Consider the following 16,155-nt stretch of genomic DNA (forward strand, 5'->3'; position numbering starts at 1 on the left):
ATCCAGATGTACTGGGGTAAAATACCATCGATAAATGACTTCTAAAGAGTTCTCCCATATGCTGGTGGAAATCAATCTTTCATTGCCCATCAGCAAATCATTTTGCTTCTTTTTTCATTCTCTGGTCCCCTCTCTGAAACAGCATAGCTAAAGCAGCGACAATGAACCTGAGGCACTCCAGATATTCTTGACTCCAACTCCCATTAACCCCAGCCAGACATGATGGGAGTTGTAGTCCACATTGGCCACCTATGGTTTCAGGTTTTCGTTTCTGAGCCAGTTCTACCAGATGCATACCTGCCTATCAGGCAGGAATATTGTTGAGATGCCAAGGGAAGAGATAGGTACACACAGTTCTATTAAAAGAATAAACTTTAACACTGTGGAAACAACCAGGGGGGCTTTCCTGATAAATGAGTAACTAAATGTCCTGAGTAAATCACAAGCAGTCGGGATAATACAAGCTTGCAGGAACTACTCGAGATGGGATATAAGAACTGGATTTTCCCATTTACATTGGCTATATTGGGAGACTGTCTTGCAGAAGGTAAAAACACTGAATCCTTTTTTGCTATGGGTGCTAAAAAAACCTGGCTTGTGTATTCTAAAAAGTGCTTTTCCACTTTGTAGAGGTAGTTGCAATTAGTATGTTTCAATAAATGCCCACAAATTATCAAAATGAACTGATTCAGTATACTTTAAAAAGTATAAAATCTGTATGTTCTCTTCCCTATTTTGTAATTTAAAATAACAAAAATCTATCAGTACAGTGGTGCCCCGCAAGACGAATGCCTCGCAAGACGGAAAACCCGCAAGACGAAAGGGTTTTCCGTCTGCAGAGGCGCTTCGCAAGACGAATTTCCCTATGGGCTTGCTTCGCAAGACGAAAATTGACGAAAAAAATTGAATTTTTTTTTGGATCCAAAACCCCTTATTCTGAATCACTAAGCTGCTAAAAGCATTTTAGCAGCAAAACCGCTAATCCCCCCCTTAAAAAGCCGTTTTTAGCCCTTTTTTAGCCAATAGCGCTAATAGCGCTACTCCGTCAATGGGCTTGCTTCGCAAGACGGAAAAAACCGCTAGACGAAAAGACTCCCGGAACGGATTCTTTTCGTCTTGCGAGGCACCACTGTATAATAATGCGGGTCAATGTATATATGCATGCACCATTCCAGTATACCAGTCTTCCCCAAGTTGGTGCCTTCCAAATGCTTTATGCTACAGCTCGCTTCCAACTAGCCTAGCTGTTGCTATAGAAGTCAAAAGCACCAGACCTTGAAATGTATGTTCTGGAGGAAATGGTGGAGAGCATTATTGAATGAAAATTACCAAGCATATAGATGGCTTGCTGGAGATGTTTTGCATGGCTTCTGCAAAGGTAAGGTTTTTTATTTAAAAAACATTATTAGTTTTACAAAAGGTAACGTTGAAGAGGCAGACGCCAAGTGCAAAAATACAAACCCTGCTTACTGAAAGTCCAGAGGTAGCATTATTGTCAATTTACGATGGGGTGGAAGGTTCACAGGCTATGAAGGACTTGCTCATAAATTTATTGACAGCTACACAAATTATTATAGCTAGGAAGTAGAAGGGGCAAGCAGAATATTAAATGGAAGAATGGTATAAAGAGGTGTGGGATATAGTTATTAACAATACATTAACATGTGCCATTAAGGTAAGACAGGGAATATGCAGGAGAAGTGATTTTGAGGAGATATGGAGGGTTTTTGTAGAATTTATACTATTAAAGCGGAAAGGGGTCAAACTCGCAAGAGGTGTTGAAAATTTGGGAGGTTGGATAGTTACAATGGTGTGGTCTCGGTGGTGGGGTGCACACTTTTATTTTCATTTATTTATGGTTATTACTTTGTCAAAATAAAACAAATTTTTAAATAAATAAATGCAAACTCCAAATAAAAAGAAACACCCTGTTCCCTTCACACAAAGGTAAAGTTCTGAGTCAAACCTTTTTGCGATGAGAGTGTCAATAAGCATGCAGCTGAAGGGTGATCCAGTTGAGAGTACAGTGGTACCTCTGGTTACAGACGCTTCAGGTTATAGATTCCGCTAACCCAGAAATAATACCTCGGGTTAAGAACTCTGCTTCAGGATGAGAACAGAAATCGTGCGGCGGCACGGCAGCAGCGGGAGGCCCCATTAGCTAAGAACAGGTTAAGAACAGTTTCAGGTTAAGAACGGACCTCCGGAACGAATTAAGTATGTAACCAGAGGTACCACTGTATGTGCTTGAATTTTCAAGAAATCCAACCACCATCTCTTAGAATGGCAGTGGTGCCGGAATTGAGTTCTGGTGTGTTCCGACTGAAAAAAATGCCCTTGTTCTGCATGACTGGAAGGTGTTGACACTTTTAACACCAGAAACATTTTATTATTATTTTAAAAAGCTCACATCTATACAGGACGCGTAATCCAAATAAAATGCATCAGCCACTCTACTACTGAAATAGGCACATTTCAACCAAACAATTGGATAAAGCGGGCTTCCTTGGAGAGTGCCTTCCGAAAAAGGGCTCTCTTCTCAGTGGCTGCCTGCTGAATTTCAGATCACTCCCCTCTGCAGTTAGGGGTACCTGAACTGAATTTGACTCCAGGTTGTTTCCTAAAGTGTGTTTGTACGCTGAATAATTAACACCTCCCACTGAACATTTCTTCTAGGCAGGCTTTGTGACTTACCGAGCATAAAAAATGGAAATATTGCCCCATATTACTATAGTTTTAAAAACTATTACTTTCCAATGAAGCAAGATGAGAAGCTGTCCTATTTCTGTTTGCCTGGCTATACCACAGAAAGTGGAAGTCAAAATGGAAAGATCAACTGCACAATGAGAGGCTGGGCCCCAGTCCCTAAATGCTACCGTAAGTCAATGTGATTTGCCTTTCCAAATATAACAGATTTTTTCTGCATGTAGCAGAGGTGGGGAACCAATTTTGACCCATAAGGCTATATCCCCCTAGCCACTCGCACCTGTTAATCTGCTCAATGTCACTTGATGTCATATGCACACACCTGTGTGTTCTCTGTGGGGAATCTTCCAACAAAGCAGATCCCTGCAGAGAGCAGGATTGAACCCTCCGCTCATCAGCTGGTGAGAAGGGAGTTCACTCCTGCTGGGTGCTGCTTCACCATTACGTTCTTGGGGAGGTTGCTCCATGCACACACACCATTTCGTGCATGCAAAGTAGCAGCTTCTGTGGAAATCCCCTTATGGAAAAGTGCAGTGTGCAAATCCTCAGCTCCACATCTGCAAAGGATTTCCGAATATAGTGTCAGGGACCGTGCTGAGAAGGGCTGCACTGAGGAGGAATGGTGAGAGCCTTCCCCTCCCCCTGCTGCTCAGGATCCTGAATCTTCCCAGGAGCAGGAGGACAGTATAGATTTGGAACAGTGGTTTGCAGAGGGACATAGTTCAGAAGACCGACGTTGGGAAGAACTGGGTGGTGAACAGCTAGGAGAAGAACTTGGGAGCACCTTCATTCCTAGAAATGGATTCTTTGTTCTCTCACTGTGATCATTAACATTTCTAACTGGTAAGAGACTCCTTTTGCTTTGTTCTGCTTAGCTACTGCCAAAGGGGGGGAGGAAGAAATGAAGGCTAAGAAGAGAGGTGCTCAGAGGTGAAAAAAAGTTACATTTTTAAGTAGAGCTACTGTACACTTCAGAGGGACATGGGTGGCGCTGTGGGTTAAACCACTGAGCCTAGGGCTTGCCGATCAGAAGGTCGGAAGTTTGAATCCCTGCAACGGGGTGAGCTCCCTTTGCTTGGTCCCTGCTCCTGCCAACCTAGCAGTTCGAAAGCAAGTCAAAGTGCAAGTAGATAAATAGGTACAGCTCCGGCAGGAAGGTAAACGGCATTTCCGTGCGCTGCTCTGGTTTGCCAGAAGTGGCTTAGTCATGCTGCCCACATGACCGGGAAGCTGTACGCTGGCTCCCTTGGCCAATAAAGCGAGATGAGCGCCGCAACCCCAGAGTCGGTCACGACTGGATCTAATGGTCAGGGGTCCCTTTACCTTTACAGTACACTTCATCTTCTCGTTTCCTATACTATATGATGCCCTGCTTGTGGCACCCAATCATCTTGGATACTAGGGTCGGCCCACCCATGAGGTCAAGGGAAGGGCGGAACTGCCTCAGATGGCAGGGTTCACTAAGGAAGCAGATCTCAATGTCAATCGTTATTCCTTCCTTGTCCCTGGTGTAGATCTTCCCTCACCCCTTCTCTGAATGATGCCATTTGGGGGTCCACCTCTGGTGCCCAAACGTATTGGGCCAGTCCTGCTGGGTACTGTAGCGTATGGAGCTATTGGCATGTTAAGATGAGTGCCTGCAAGTTGTTTCCATCAATACAAATTCTATGCCACCTAGATGTGTTAATGTAGGGATCGCCTAATGCTTTCTCCATCTTTTCATTCAACACATCTGATTGTTTAGAGAAATGTACCAAACCCGCCTTGGAGAATGGGGTTTTCTCGGATACGAAAATGTCCTACAAAATCTGGGAGAGACTGCAATACAGTTGTAATTCAGGTTATCAGATTCCTGGAGGTCCCGGGGATAAAACTATACAGTGTCTTGAAGGTGGATGGTCAGCTCAGCCACAGTGTACAGAAACAACAGGTATGGCTTTAGATAATATTTCCCCTCCCACCCCACCTGAAGAGTTGTTCCTAAGGTTGAAAGCTATGTTCTCACCTGATGTATTTGATGATCATCCAGCAGAGATAATTTCATGGGAATTTTTTTAAAAAAAATTCTTGGATAAGGAATCTTGGATTTGTATGGCTATTTCAAGTGAATTTGTGGATGGGCACCAAACCTCTAGTCTGGAACAAAACACTTTGGAAGCGGAATTCTCAAGAAAAGCCTTTTAGCTCTTGAATTTTCTTGGAGGGGAGCAGAACAGCTTACAAAGATGAGTCATTTGATAGCCCAGGCTTGCAATAAAAAAATACACCGTGCAAAAGGAAAAGAGATTGGAAGGGAGGAGGGAAGAAAAAGTAAACCCAGGCACTAATTCTTAGTTACAGGGTTCTTAAAAATGACTAGCTGGAATTAGTACCATTTAAGGAGAGAAGTGAAAATAGTTGCTGTTTGCACATCCGAGCTTCCCACTTTGATTTTCGGGCACCTTATCTGTCTACCTTAACCATTCCAGAACTCAGATGGGCCTTTACACTGGCCAGACTAAATATGTTACCCTCAGCTGTTCTTGAAGGTAGATATCAAAAAATTTCATGCGAGAACTGGCTCTGCCCCTGTGGAGCTGGCTATGCAGAGACGGTGTCACACGTTCTCTTGTCTTGCTCCCTATATAAAGATCTCAGGGACGAGACCATTACGCCGCTCCTATCTGCCATCCCCGGCCGCTCTTGTGAAGCCAAATTGTTCTCACTCCTAGCCGACCAGAACAGCTCGAAAACAGAGAAGGTTGCCAAATTTATCGAGAGAGCAATGAGAGCTGTTATCTGAATGACACCAGTGTCGTCACCCGGATTCCTCGCCTAGGATCCTATGCTTATTATCATTATGTTTTATTATTATTATTTTTTTACCTCTGCCAAGTTTTAAGAATTGAGATTATTAATTTACCTAGGGTTTTAATAGGTCACAAGATTTCATGGTAACTATATTTGTAATGTATCTTTGTTGGTGTTTGTCCTTTGATGCTATGGCCTGTCGGCTACGCAAATAAAGTCTACTACTACATCTGAGCTAAGTAACTGCAGCCTGGTGCAGTGGCATTTTCTAGATGACAATTGCTGGAAGGAGGAATCTGAAAGGGTTAGCTTCCCCCTTGTTGCACCTGTGCAATACAACTAAAATGGAAAGACATTTAAAATTAATAGTTTGTAAAATGTGCTTTTTAAATTGGTGGTGTTTGTAGGGGGTTGGGGCCTCAAACTGGGTATTTACGGCAACCAGGATGTTTTTCAGCATCATTGCGTCCATTATTATTATTATTTTGCATCACTGGACTAGCTTGCCAGTAGAGGGAGCTGCCAGCCTGCTCTTTTCCCTGCATTGTCAGCAAAACCAAGCGAGTGTCTATAGCAATCTCCACTAGAAATATGGCACAGAAAACAGGGGCATGTTCACTGCTGTATGTGATTGGTAAGGTCTTAAAAGCGAAAGTCCCTTTTAAATGAATTCGCTTTGCAAAAGGAGCTGTCCCGAAAGAGCAAGGGATCTTTTTTGTTTGTTTGTTTCATATGGTGATTGCAGCAAGAGTTAGGGGACACAAGAGACCACAAATTGACAGAAATGTCACAATTTAAGACTGTAGTTCGATGTACACTTTGGCTGGATCTAGTCACATCAAAGAAGCGTTTCAGTTTAAAACGCTGTAAATTTAAACAGGGAAAACAGGTAGAGACAAACGGGACTCCACATCCACTGTCTAGTGGTACAATGTTATATCGCACATATAAATCACTTTTTCTTTACCAGTCTAGCTGAGTCCTTTCTTACTTGGCAGTAAGTCCCATTGAACTCAATAGTTTTGGCTAAACATGCCTAGGAGGAAGTTTAGATTTATATCTCTTTGGTCCTCCCAAAGGAGCCAAGGAGGGAATGGGAACGTAATGCATATGAGTGGTTGGTTTAAATGATACAATCTGACAATTACGAATAAATTTACTTGATTTAGCCATACAGTTTTGGGGAGCTAATGGGAATGTGTTTTTATACTGCATTTCCACCCAGTTGGGAGTCACTTACTTTGAGCTGATGTTAAATTTATGTTGTTCACCAATATGAACTAACACAAGTAGGATTGCGCCTTGCCCTCTACAGCCACAAATGGAGGCTTTCAGAATCAATCTGAGATCAGCTGAGACCAAGCTGAGATCATATTGCACCTGTTTTGTTTGTCTGCACACTCACCTGCCAGTTATACTTTGCTCCCAGATCATTCATGGCCTCAAAAAAAGAACCCAAAATAAATCCACGAAATGTTTTGATTTTGTATGCCTGCAATTATTCACTATCCCACCCCCCGCTTCCTTTCTTATTCCCAATGTCCATCTGGCTGCTCTGCCATTTCATGCTGAAGACATCAATCCACTTCTTGTTTTTAAGAGCTGTGCTCAGCACCAGACCTGGTGCATGGCCGCTACCACACAGCCCAGAGAACGTTCAGCCGGAAGGAAAAGCTCAAATATGAATGTGATGATGGATATCGTACGGCGGGAGGCCACACAATGGAAGAAGCACATTGTGAACCTCAAGGCTGGTCCCTGACTCCTAAATGCACCAGTATGTTGAATTTCCAATGCTTCTTCTGCGACTGTCTTGGCTTTGCCTTGTACAACATTTGCTTGGGCTAAAGCAAAAGTTCAGGCAAAGGACCTGGCATTTTTCAAAAATGGAAAATGGAAGCCTTGCTCTTTTTCATTCTTGCATTTCTTAGAATTGGGATGTTCGGCACTGAGTCCTGTCGAACACGGAGGTGTTGATCCCAACAAGGGAAGCTACGAAGAAGGAAATGTGGTTCAGTTCTTCTGCTTGGAAGGTTATTCATTAAAGGGGTCAGAATTAATTCAGTGCTATTACTTTGGCTGGTACCCAGAACCTCCAGTTTGTGAAGGTAATTCATCATGACATTGGAGCTAGGGGTTTTCTGTATTCTGCAAAGCAGCTTCCCCCCCCCCCTTTTAATCTCTGTCCCCCCCATAATATCAGTACCACAGCCAATGATTTTTCTTTTATATATGTTGAAAAATGGGAAGAATAAGCTGAATCATCTGATGAAAAGACTTTGAATGTTTACATGTCTTTATGTAGCAGGGTTGTTTGGTTTTTGAACTGCTTATTCGTATGAAAATGGGTGAATTTAATTTTCTGCTATTTGAAAGCAGGTTTGGCATCCTTTCTCCATTTTTGCTGTTTGAGGAGAAGGAGTGATAGCTGACTTTTATTGATTTGCTGAATTTAACAGAAGAGGAATGTGTACAAATAAACCCTGATTTTGTAAGCTGTTTTACCCTGATCTATGTTTAGAGCATAGCTGTCAACTTTTCCCTTTTCTTGTGAGGAATCCTATTAGGAATAAGGGAATTTCTCTTAATAGAAGGAAACATTGACAGCTGTGGTTTAGAGACATGAGAAATCCTTCGTCTGCCTACTCATAAGTAGCTATTCTTACTGGGGAGGAGAGTTACTCTTCCAAACATACAATTCTGGGATTTCTAAAGGATTGTATGATGTTATAGAACCTAACCTGATTCTTTCCCCTCCGCCCATTTTTAACCAGAAAGAAGAAACAAGTGTCCTCCTCCACCTCAGCCCCCTCACGCCAATGTGCTAACCAGTTTAAGAACCTTCCGCCACGGAGACACATTGCGTTTGGAGTGTGAGCATCCCTTTCAGATTGCAGGAGACGAAGAAATCCGATGTGAGAATGGCAGGTGGACTTCGCCTCCCAAATGCATCGGTCAGTTGTCTTGCGAAACCGGACACTGGGGATTTAAAAGATCCTTACGTTTTGGAAGGTTGTCAATTTAGAGCTTTTGAGAACGGACCTAGAATTGGAGCCTCTCCCTTGGCACACACTCTGGAGAGCCAGTGTGGTGTAGTGGTTAAGAGCGGTGGACTCGTAATCTGGGGAACCGGGTTTGCTTCCCCGCTCCTCCACATGCAGCTGCTGGGTGAGCTTGGGCCAGTCACACTTCTATGAAGTCTCTCGACCTCACTCACCTCACAGAGTGTTTGTTGTGGGGGAGGAAGGGAAAGGAGAATGTTAGCCGCTTTGAGACTCCTTCAGGGGAGTGAAAGGCGGGATATCAAGTCCAAACTCCTCTTCCTCCTCCTCTTGGCCCTAAATTATGCAGTGGACCAACAACAGGTGAAGCTAGAGCCAATGATAAGCGGAACCCACCCGATGACGGGTTGTGAGGAAGAAGGCAGGCAGATGGGGGCAGGATGAGGGCAAACCGGACAATTCAGCTGTGCCTCATTTGCCTTGAAGGAGCAGCCTTTACAGTCCTATTAGGGATTGGCAAACATGCCTGTTTGGGTCCCTATCACTCTCACAAGTTTTTACCCGTAACTCTGCTCCATTTGTGCTGTAATTTTCCCAACATTTTAATGCATATTTAAACATGCCTTTTCAAAATACACAGTTCGATGCATTCTTAACTAAAGGAGCTAATAATCACCAGTATCACCTCTCTTTTCAAACCAGCCTAAGGTCCAATTTGTGGATAAGAAAGTGTTTTGTTTTGTTTTCAGATGGCACAAAAAAACCCCCAAGCCAGTTAAATAAGCATATCTTGGATACCCTTCACATTCATCAACAGCTGAGAGAATGCATATTTTAATCAAAAGGCTAAATTAATTCATGAATATCAAATGCTAAGGGTCTTTCTGTATGAACTACGGAACTATTGATAAACCAGAATTTATTACTATTGTTGTTATTATGTATTTATTTATGCCCTGCCTTTTTTCCTAACAGGGAGTCAAGGAAGCTTACAGATAAAAATAAGAACAGCTAAAAACATAGGGAAAAACAATTAAACATTGATAGAATTTAAACTATATATACATAAAAAATTTATTAACAACAACAACAAAACTAAAGGAGCTACATTCTAACATTCAAAAAAGTACAAAATCTAGTGGATAGCTAAATGCCAATCAGCACATTAGGCCAAGAGGTGCAGATGAGACAATGCCATGTAGGAATTCGCAAATATCAGAATTGCCCTCTTTCCATGACAAGAAGTTTGACCAGCACCCAGGAAGTTTGTTGTGGGTGAATTCTGAAATTTCTCCACTGTCTCTCAGAACCTCACACAACTTAATCTTAATGCTCGTTCAACATGACAAAGTGGAAACTGCAAAGATGCAGAAGGAAATTGAAATTGAGAGTGTCATTTGTATGATTATTTGATAAAACGCATGGATGCCAATGAAAAGACTTCTGTTTCCATTCCTTTTTTATTTTTCAGATGTTGGCAGGACAGGAAGCACAGAAGGTCGTCACGGCTTACAAACTGAAGGGAGCTGCAGTTCCTTACCCATAGTTGAAAACAGTTTTATTTTTAATAACATCAATCCTTCACTGGCAAGCTACAAAACAGGTTCTGTAGTTGAATACAGATGTAAACCCTTCCATCTGATAGAAGGACCTAACACAATTCGCTGTGTCCAAGGAAACTGGACAACCCCCCCAGTTTGTTTAGGTAAGTACTGGAGGAGAATGTAGAAGCAGAAGAAGAAGAAGAGTTTGGATTTGATATCCCGCCTTTCACTCCCTTTAAGGAGTCTCAAAGCGGCTAACATTCTCCTTTCCCTTCCTCCCCCACAACAAACACTCTGTGAGGTGAGTGGGGCTGAGAGACTTCAAAGAAGTGTGACTGGCCCAAGGTCACCCGGCAGCTGCATGTGGAGGAGCAGAGACGGGAACCCGGTTCCCCAGATTACAAGACTACTGCTCTCAACCACTACACCACACTGGCTCTTGTAGAAATTACCACACTTGTAGAAATTACTACAAGGTGCTCTCTGTGGGGCTACCTTTGAAGGTGACTCAAAAACTACAACTAATCCCGAAAGCGGCTGTCAGACCGGTGACTGGGAGAGGCTGCTGGGACCATATAACCAGTGCTTTTTTTCTAAAAAAAAAATGTTTACAGTAGAGGTACTCTCATTTTGACACAAGAAAGCCACCATTTTATAGTTCAAATCGGTGTACAATATATGGACAAACATACAAAGATTCACAAAATGTTTAGGGGTATGCGTACCCCTACGTCCCGTTCCACCCCCCCCCTGAAAAAAGCACTGCATAAAACACCAGTCTTAAAGGATCTAAATTGGCTCCCAGTACGTTTCCAAGCAGAATTCAAAGCCTTGGTGCTGACCTTATAAAGCCCTAAACAGCTTTGGCCTTGTATACCTGAAGGAGCATCATTTAGCCCAGATACTGAGATCCAGCGATTCCCTCACTGCGAAAAGTGAGGTTGCAGGGAACCAGGCAGAGGGTCTTTTCGGTAATGGCGCCCACCTTGTGGAATGCCCTCCTTTCAGATGTCAAGGAAATAAACAACTATCTGACTTTTAGAAGACATCTGAAGGCAACCCTGTTTAGGGAGGTTTTTGACGTTTGATGTCTTACTGTGCTTTTTATTTATTGTAAGCCGTGCAGTCAGGCATGATTGTGTCAGTGTCTCTAGGGTGGAATAGTATGAGAAAAGCAGATCATATTGGCTAGCAGCTAAGGATATCCCCCCTCCCTCCTCAGTATCAACATTCTGGGTCAGCTAGGCTTTTATGTGAGGGAATAATTGGATGCCAGTTATTCTGTTCTTTGTTCCCGGTATAAGACACTTGATTATTGATCTTTGCCCTGCAGAACCATGTTTGGTCAATGAAGAAAACATCAGAAATCATAACGTAGAAATGAAATGGAACCTGGAAGAAGAAATATATTTCCTACACGGAGACATTATTGAATTGGTGTGCAAGCCAGGATACGTTTTGCCACCGTCGACTGGCGATGCTCAGTTGCTGGCGCAGTGCAATCGGGGAGAATTAAAATATCCCAAATGTGTTTCAAAAGGTAACTCTACATTGAATTCCACCTATTATGTTTGATCTGCAGTTTTGTGCTCTATCAATTTGAATCCTATTTGCACAACACTCTTCCTCAGAGAAGCTCAGAATGGCTCAACTGGGTTTTACTTTCCAAAAAACCCCTATGTGGTTAGATTGGTATGATACAAGTGATTTCTATAAGGTGCACCTGTAAACTTCACTGAAAAAGGCATTTCAATCCAGATTTCACTAGTCCAAGTCTCAGTGCATTTCCCACTATACCAGGGATGGCAAATCTACAGCACTCAGTCTGCTCCACAATACATTTTTCTGTGGCTCCCCCAAATCTCCCCCATAGTATCTGTCTATATTTATCTAGATGACTGTTCCTATCTGTTCTCTGCTGTAATATTCTGATGCCTAAACATTTTCATATCCTCCAAGCCTTCAAATTTGTCTATTTTAGTTAGTTAGGTGTTTCTTAATGAATCTAAAATTATTATTTTAAAAAGAGAGAGAGAGATACGGATTGCTCTCATACACACCACTTCCCATTTTTTATTTTCTTTAAAAATATTGGTTATTTTTTTAAATAAAAAAATTATTTATTTATTTTACTGACCTCTCCTCTGAGATGCCAATATGTTTTTGTGCCTCCCCAGCCCCTAAACGTGTTTTTTTTAAAAGAAAAATTGGCCACTGCAAGTTTGTCATGCAGAGCCCAGAGGGTTGACAATTGGTCAGTGCAGCCCTTGACTACAAAAGTTTGGCAACTTTCTATAATACGATTCTGCCTCGTTTCTAATTAAACCTGACCAAGAGAGGAATTTTCTTTGCTGCTTTGCCTGGGAAAATCTGCTCTTTAGCACTGAATCGGAACAAACAGCAATCGGACACACACATTCCAAGATGTCTCCAAGAGTGTTCCTTCAAAACTGGCTTGTGAAGAGAAGGCTGGCGCCACAAATTGGTCCTGCAAACTATTTTCTTAGGGTCACTTTCTCTCTTCTGTTTAAACATATTGCTCTCATTTTGCAGACCCAGATGAAAGCTGTGGCTCTCCACCTTCCATAAGAAATGGAGTCATCATGGGCGTGTTGACAGCGGACTATGCTCATGGTTCATCAGTAGAGTATAGTTGCCATGAATACCATTTTTTGCAAGGTTCGAGGAAGGTGTCCTGTTCCATGGGTGATTGGACTACCCCACCAATTTGCATAGGTACTGTGCAATGTTGCTATTTTCCCCCCAGCATAGTGACAACTTGGGAAATGCCTTATTAACTTGATTCATTGCCTGCTGCTTCTGTCTGGTGTTGCTCAACTAATAAAGGCTGGGAAAAGCCAGCATTACTTGATGTAAGGCTTTATAGAAGGGGACAGCTCATAGCTCAGGGAGGAGAGCATGCAGAAAGTAACTTATTGATTGCCGTTGACTAAAAAGGTAGAAGGTAAAGGACGCCTGGACGGTTAAGTCCAGTCAAAGGTGACTATGGGGTTGTGGTGCTCATCTCGCTTTCAGGCCGAGAGAGCCAGCGTTTGTCCACAGAGAGCTTTCTGGGTCATGTGGCCAGCAGGACTAAACCACTTCTGGCACCATTTACCTTCCTGCCACAGCAGTACCTATTTATCTGCTTGCACTGGCATGATTTCGAACTGCTAGGTTGGCAGGAGCTAGGACAGAGCAATGGAGGCTCACTCCACGGGGATTCGAACCACCAACCTTCTGATTGGCAAGCCCAAGAGGCTCAGTGGTTTAGACCACAGTGCCACCCGCATCCCTCTTGTTGACTAAAACCACAACTGACCACTCTAATGAATGTCGTAGTACATAGATCAGAAAAAACAGCAAACATTTCTAATCAAAGTCATGCCATGAGAATATTAACACTGCATTCATTTTTCAAGAGCCGTGCACCTTATCGGCAGAAGAGATGGCAAAGAATCACTTGGATCTAAGATGGAGTTTTGACAATCGACCGTATTTCCTCCATGGAGAATTTGTTGAGTTTGTGTGCAAAGCATACTACTTCAGCTCACCTTCAAGTTCAGCATCTGATTTTAGAGCACAGTGTCAGAATGGACAACTGTTGTATCCACAATGTGTACGGATTAGGGGGTAAGCAATTGATGCCGCAATTGTGTAACGCTGCCTTGGGAGTAAGCCCCCACCGAACTCTGTGAAACTTACTTTTGTGCTGGAATGAAGTTATATGGTTTTAGCAGAAATGTTATAAAGAATTAAGTAAAAACTGATTGTTAATGGGCCGAAGTGGAAAATTTAAAGTTAGATTGTGTTGAGATAAATTATAGAACAAAAAATTGAAAAAGATGGAAAGGATTTCCTGAAATAGCTAATTGAACTAGAATACAAAAAAGGGAGGTGTGAGGAGGTCGATGAAACAAGTAAATGAAAGGTAAAGATATGGAAATATGGGGTGTGTTTTTTAAATTTTTTTGTTTCTCTAGTTCTTTTGATGTATTGTTTTTTCATTTTTATTTTTCTTTTTATTTTTGATGTATTGTTTGTTAAATCTTTTATTGTTTCTTTCTCTCTTTTGTTTTCCCCCCTGTAACTATTAAACTTCTAATAAATATTATTTCAAAAAAAGAAAAAAAAGAAAAAGAAACTTACTTTTGAATACACCTACTTAGGATTGTACGATAAACGACCTGTGAAGCATGGAAGAAATTCATTCATGCATATTTCAAACTCATTATACCAGGAAGTATATTTGGAAAAGTATATTTGGAAAGTGTATGTTAGCTTAAGAAACCTTGTATTTGAAGTGCTAGATCTTCATTTGTAGAAAGGATTCAACTTGGGGGTTCATTCAAGACATACAATCTTTCAAGCGCCTAGCTTCTGTGAGGATGGAATTGCTGCTTATAAAATTTCCCTAGCCTTTTTTTCTTAAGGGTAGTAGAGCAAAATGGCTCTCCCTGTTGCATCTTTATGCCTCAAATCAAGTTTTGTTGTTAATAGCTGTTGTTGTTTACCATGTCTCTATTTTGAATGACTTCAGGGTATTTTGGTTTTCTTTTTTTTTTAGGTAAAAGAGAGCTGAATAAATAATGTTTGGTTGGCTCGTGGACTCTTTTCCATGTTGCAAGCGAATTGCCAATATGAACTTTGTATATCTGCTATATATTTGCACAAGACTAATCGAGATAGCTGCTGACCTCAACTTAGAACATCATTTGGAGACGTTCATAAGGCACCTATAATTTTATCAGGACAAGTTACTTCTTGTTTATTGTTGTAACAATTGTTTTCTCAAAATTTATCTTCTGTACCATGAGAATAAATAAAAAACTGTATTAAAAAAATCTAAGTGGTTTACATTTCAACAAAAATCAATATAGATTGATGCAAAGATACAAATTACACATTTGAGGCAACCGCTGCTAATCATAATTATCATACACATTTTAAGTAATATAATTTAGCAATAAATGACCCAGAAATGCCTGGCAATGCAGCATGATGGCCTTCCTTGATGTTTTTGCCACAGTGCAGAGCAAACATGGGATGAACTCTTTTGATTAAACATTGGGAAAGGTCAGGAGAAAAGCAAAATATTTATCTCCCTTCTTCCATGAAAAGTATGCCTCTAAAGTATTCTTGAATCAGAAGCCAGCTTAACTGAATTTGTGAGATTCTTACTGGCCTTGCAAACAAACAAACAAACAAACACCTCAGCTAAGGATATTTCCTCACCTGAAGTTTCAGATGTAGTTTTGTCAATTCCTTCATCATCTGGCCTTTGAGAGCTGCTGATTTTGGCTTTCTTTTTGTAGACCAGGGGATGGATTTTGCAGTTCCTACAGCACCTTACAATAAGGCTGCACAGCATTTTCAGCCTAGGACAGAATAGGGGAAAGTTGAAAAACTGGGCTCTTGTGTCTTCATGTTCTATCACTGCAGTAAGCTTGGGGCAGCCCACACCTCCAGACCTAACTTTAATTTGTTGTCAGGGGCAGCAAGGAGTAGGACTCAGCAACACCATCTAGTCAAAACACCCTCCAAAACTTGGAGAGGGCCTTGTAATTATTCCCAGAAAGGAAAAGGAACATTGAATGCTCTCAACATAGCCTTTTCACAATAACCCAGCCATGACTGAGAAGGAATGGTCCTTTAGAGTTCTAACTCTTGATTTATAGTAATAGAACCAGAATAGAGAAACTACTAAGAAACCCTACTTACATTTTAAAATATCTCTCTACCTCTCCCTCCATTTTCCTGTATCCGTCTTATTCCCCACAAAGACTTGCGCCAGCCAGAGTTCCATGCAGGGAGTCATTCAAAGTCATATGGAGAATGTGTCATCAACATTTAAGCAACCCTGCTTAAAAATGGTCATTATTCTGTTTAATACAGATTTTTTGAAATCTTCAGCAGACTAAGCCTTTTATTTTTATTTATTAAAAAGCTTTCCAGACCACCCTTCAGTCAAAGGATTCCAGTGAAAAGTCCAGGTATTGAAAAATACAATATAGGAAAACAATGTATTATCCTTCAAATCTAAAAAAGTTTGAGGTGCAACAGTTGGAGGAGAAGAGAGACAATCCCTGAGCAAATAAAAAATCATAACCTGG

The 16,155-nt window shown here is 41.5% G+C and overlaps 1 protein-coding gene across 3 annotated transcripts; it reads left to right on the forward strand.

The window, feature by feature from the left end:
• Window positions 1-422: 422 nt before the first annotated feature.
• Window positions 423-14,886, forward strand: LOC310679715 (coagulation factor XIII B chain-like). Of its 3 annotated transcripts, none has more exons than XM_083445320.1 (11): window positions 423-547; window positions 2,677-2,877; window positions 4,451-4,636; window positions 7,097-7,273; window positions 7,428-7,604; window positions 8,271-8,450; window positions 9,970-10,203; window positions 11,376-11,582; window positions 12,596-12,778; window positions 13,465-13,675; window positions 14,610-14,886. In XM_083445320.1, exons 1-11 carry the CDS (start codon window positions 484-486, stop codon window positions 14,611-14,613), a joined length of 1,824 nt encoding a protein of 607 aa, XP_083301446.1. In that variant the 5' UTR covers window positions 423-483; the 3' UTR covers window positions 14,614-14,886. The 3 variants fall into 3 exon arrangements, with proteins under 3 accessions (XP_083301446.1, XP_083301448.1, XP_083301447.1); XM_083445321.1 differs by having other exon boundaries at window positions 458-547; window positions 2,681-2,877; XM_083445322.1 differs by lacking the exon at window positions 2,677-2,877 and having other exon boundaries at window positions 448-547.
• The last annotated feature ends 1,269 nt before the right edge of the window (window positions 14,887-16,155 follow it).

Source organism: Podarcis tiliguerta, assembly GCF_965153285.1.
Source record: "Podarcis tiliguerta genome assembly, chromosome: 6".
Lineage (NCBI taxonomy): Eukaryota > Metazoa > Chordata > Lepidosauria > Squamata > Lacertidae > Podarcis > Podarcis tiliguerta.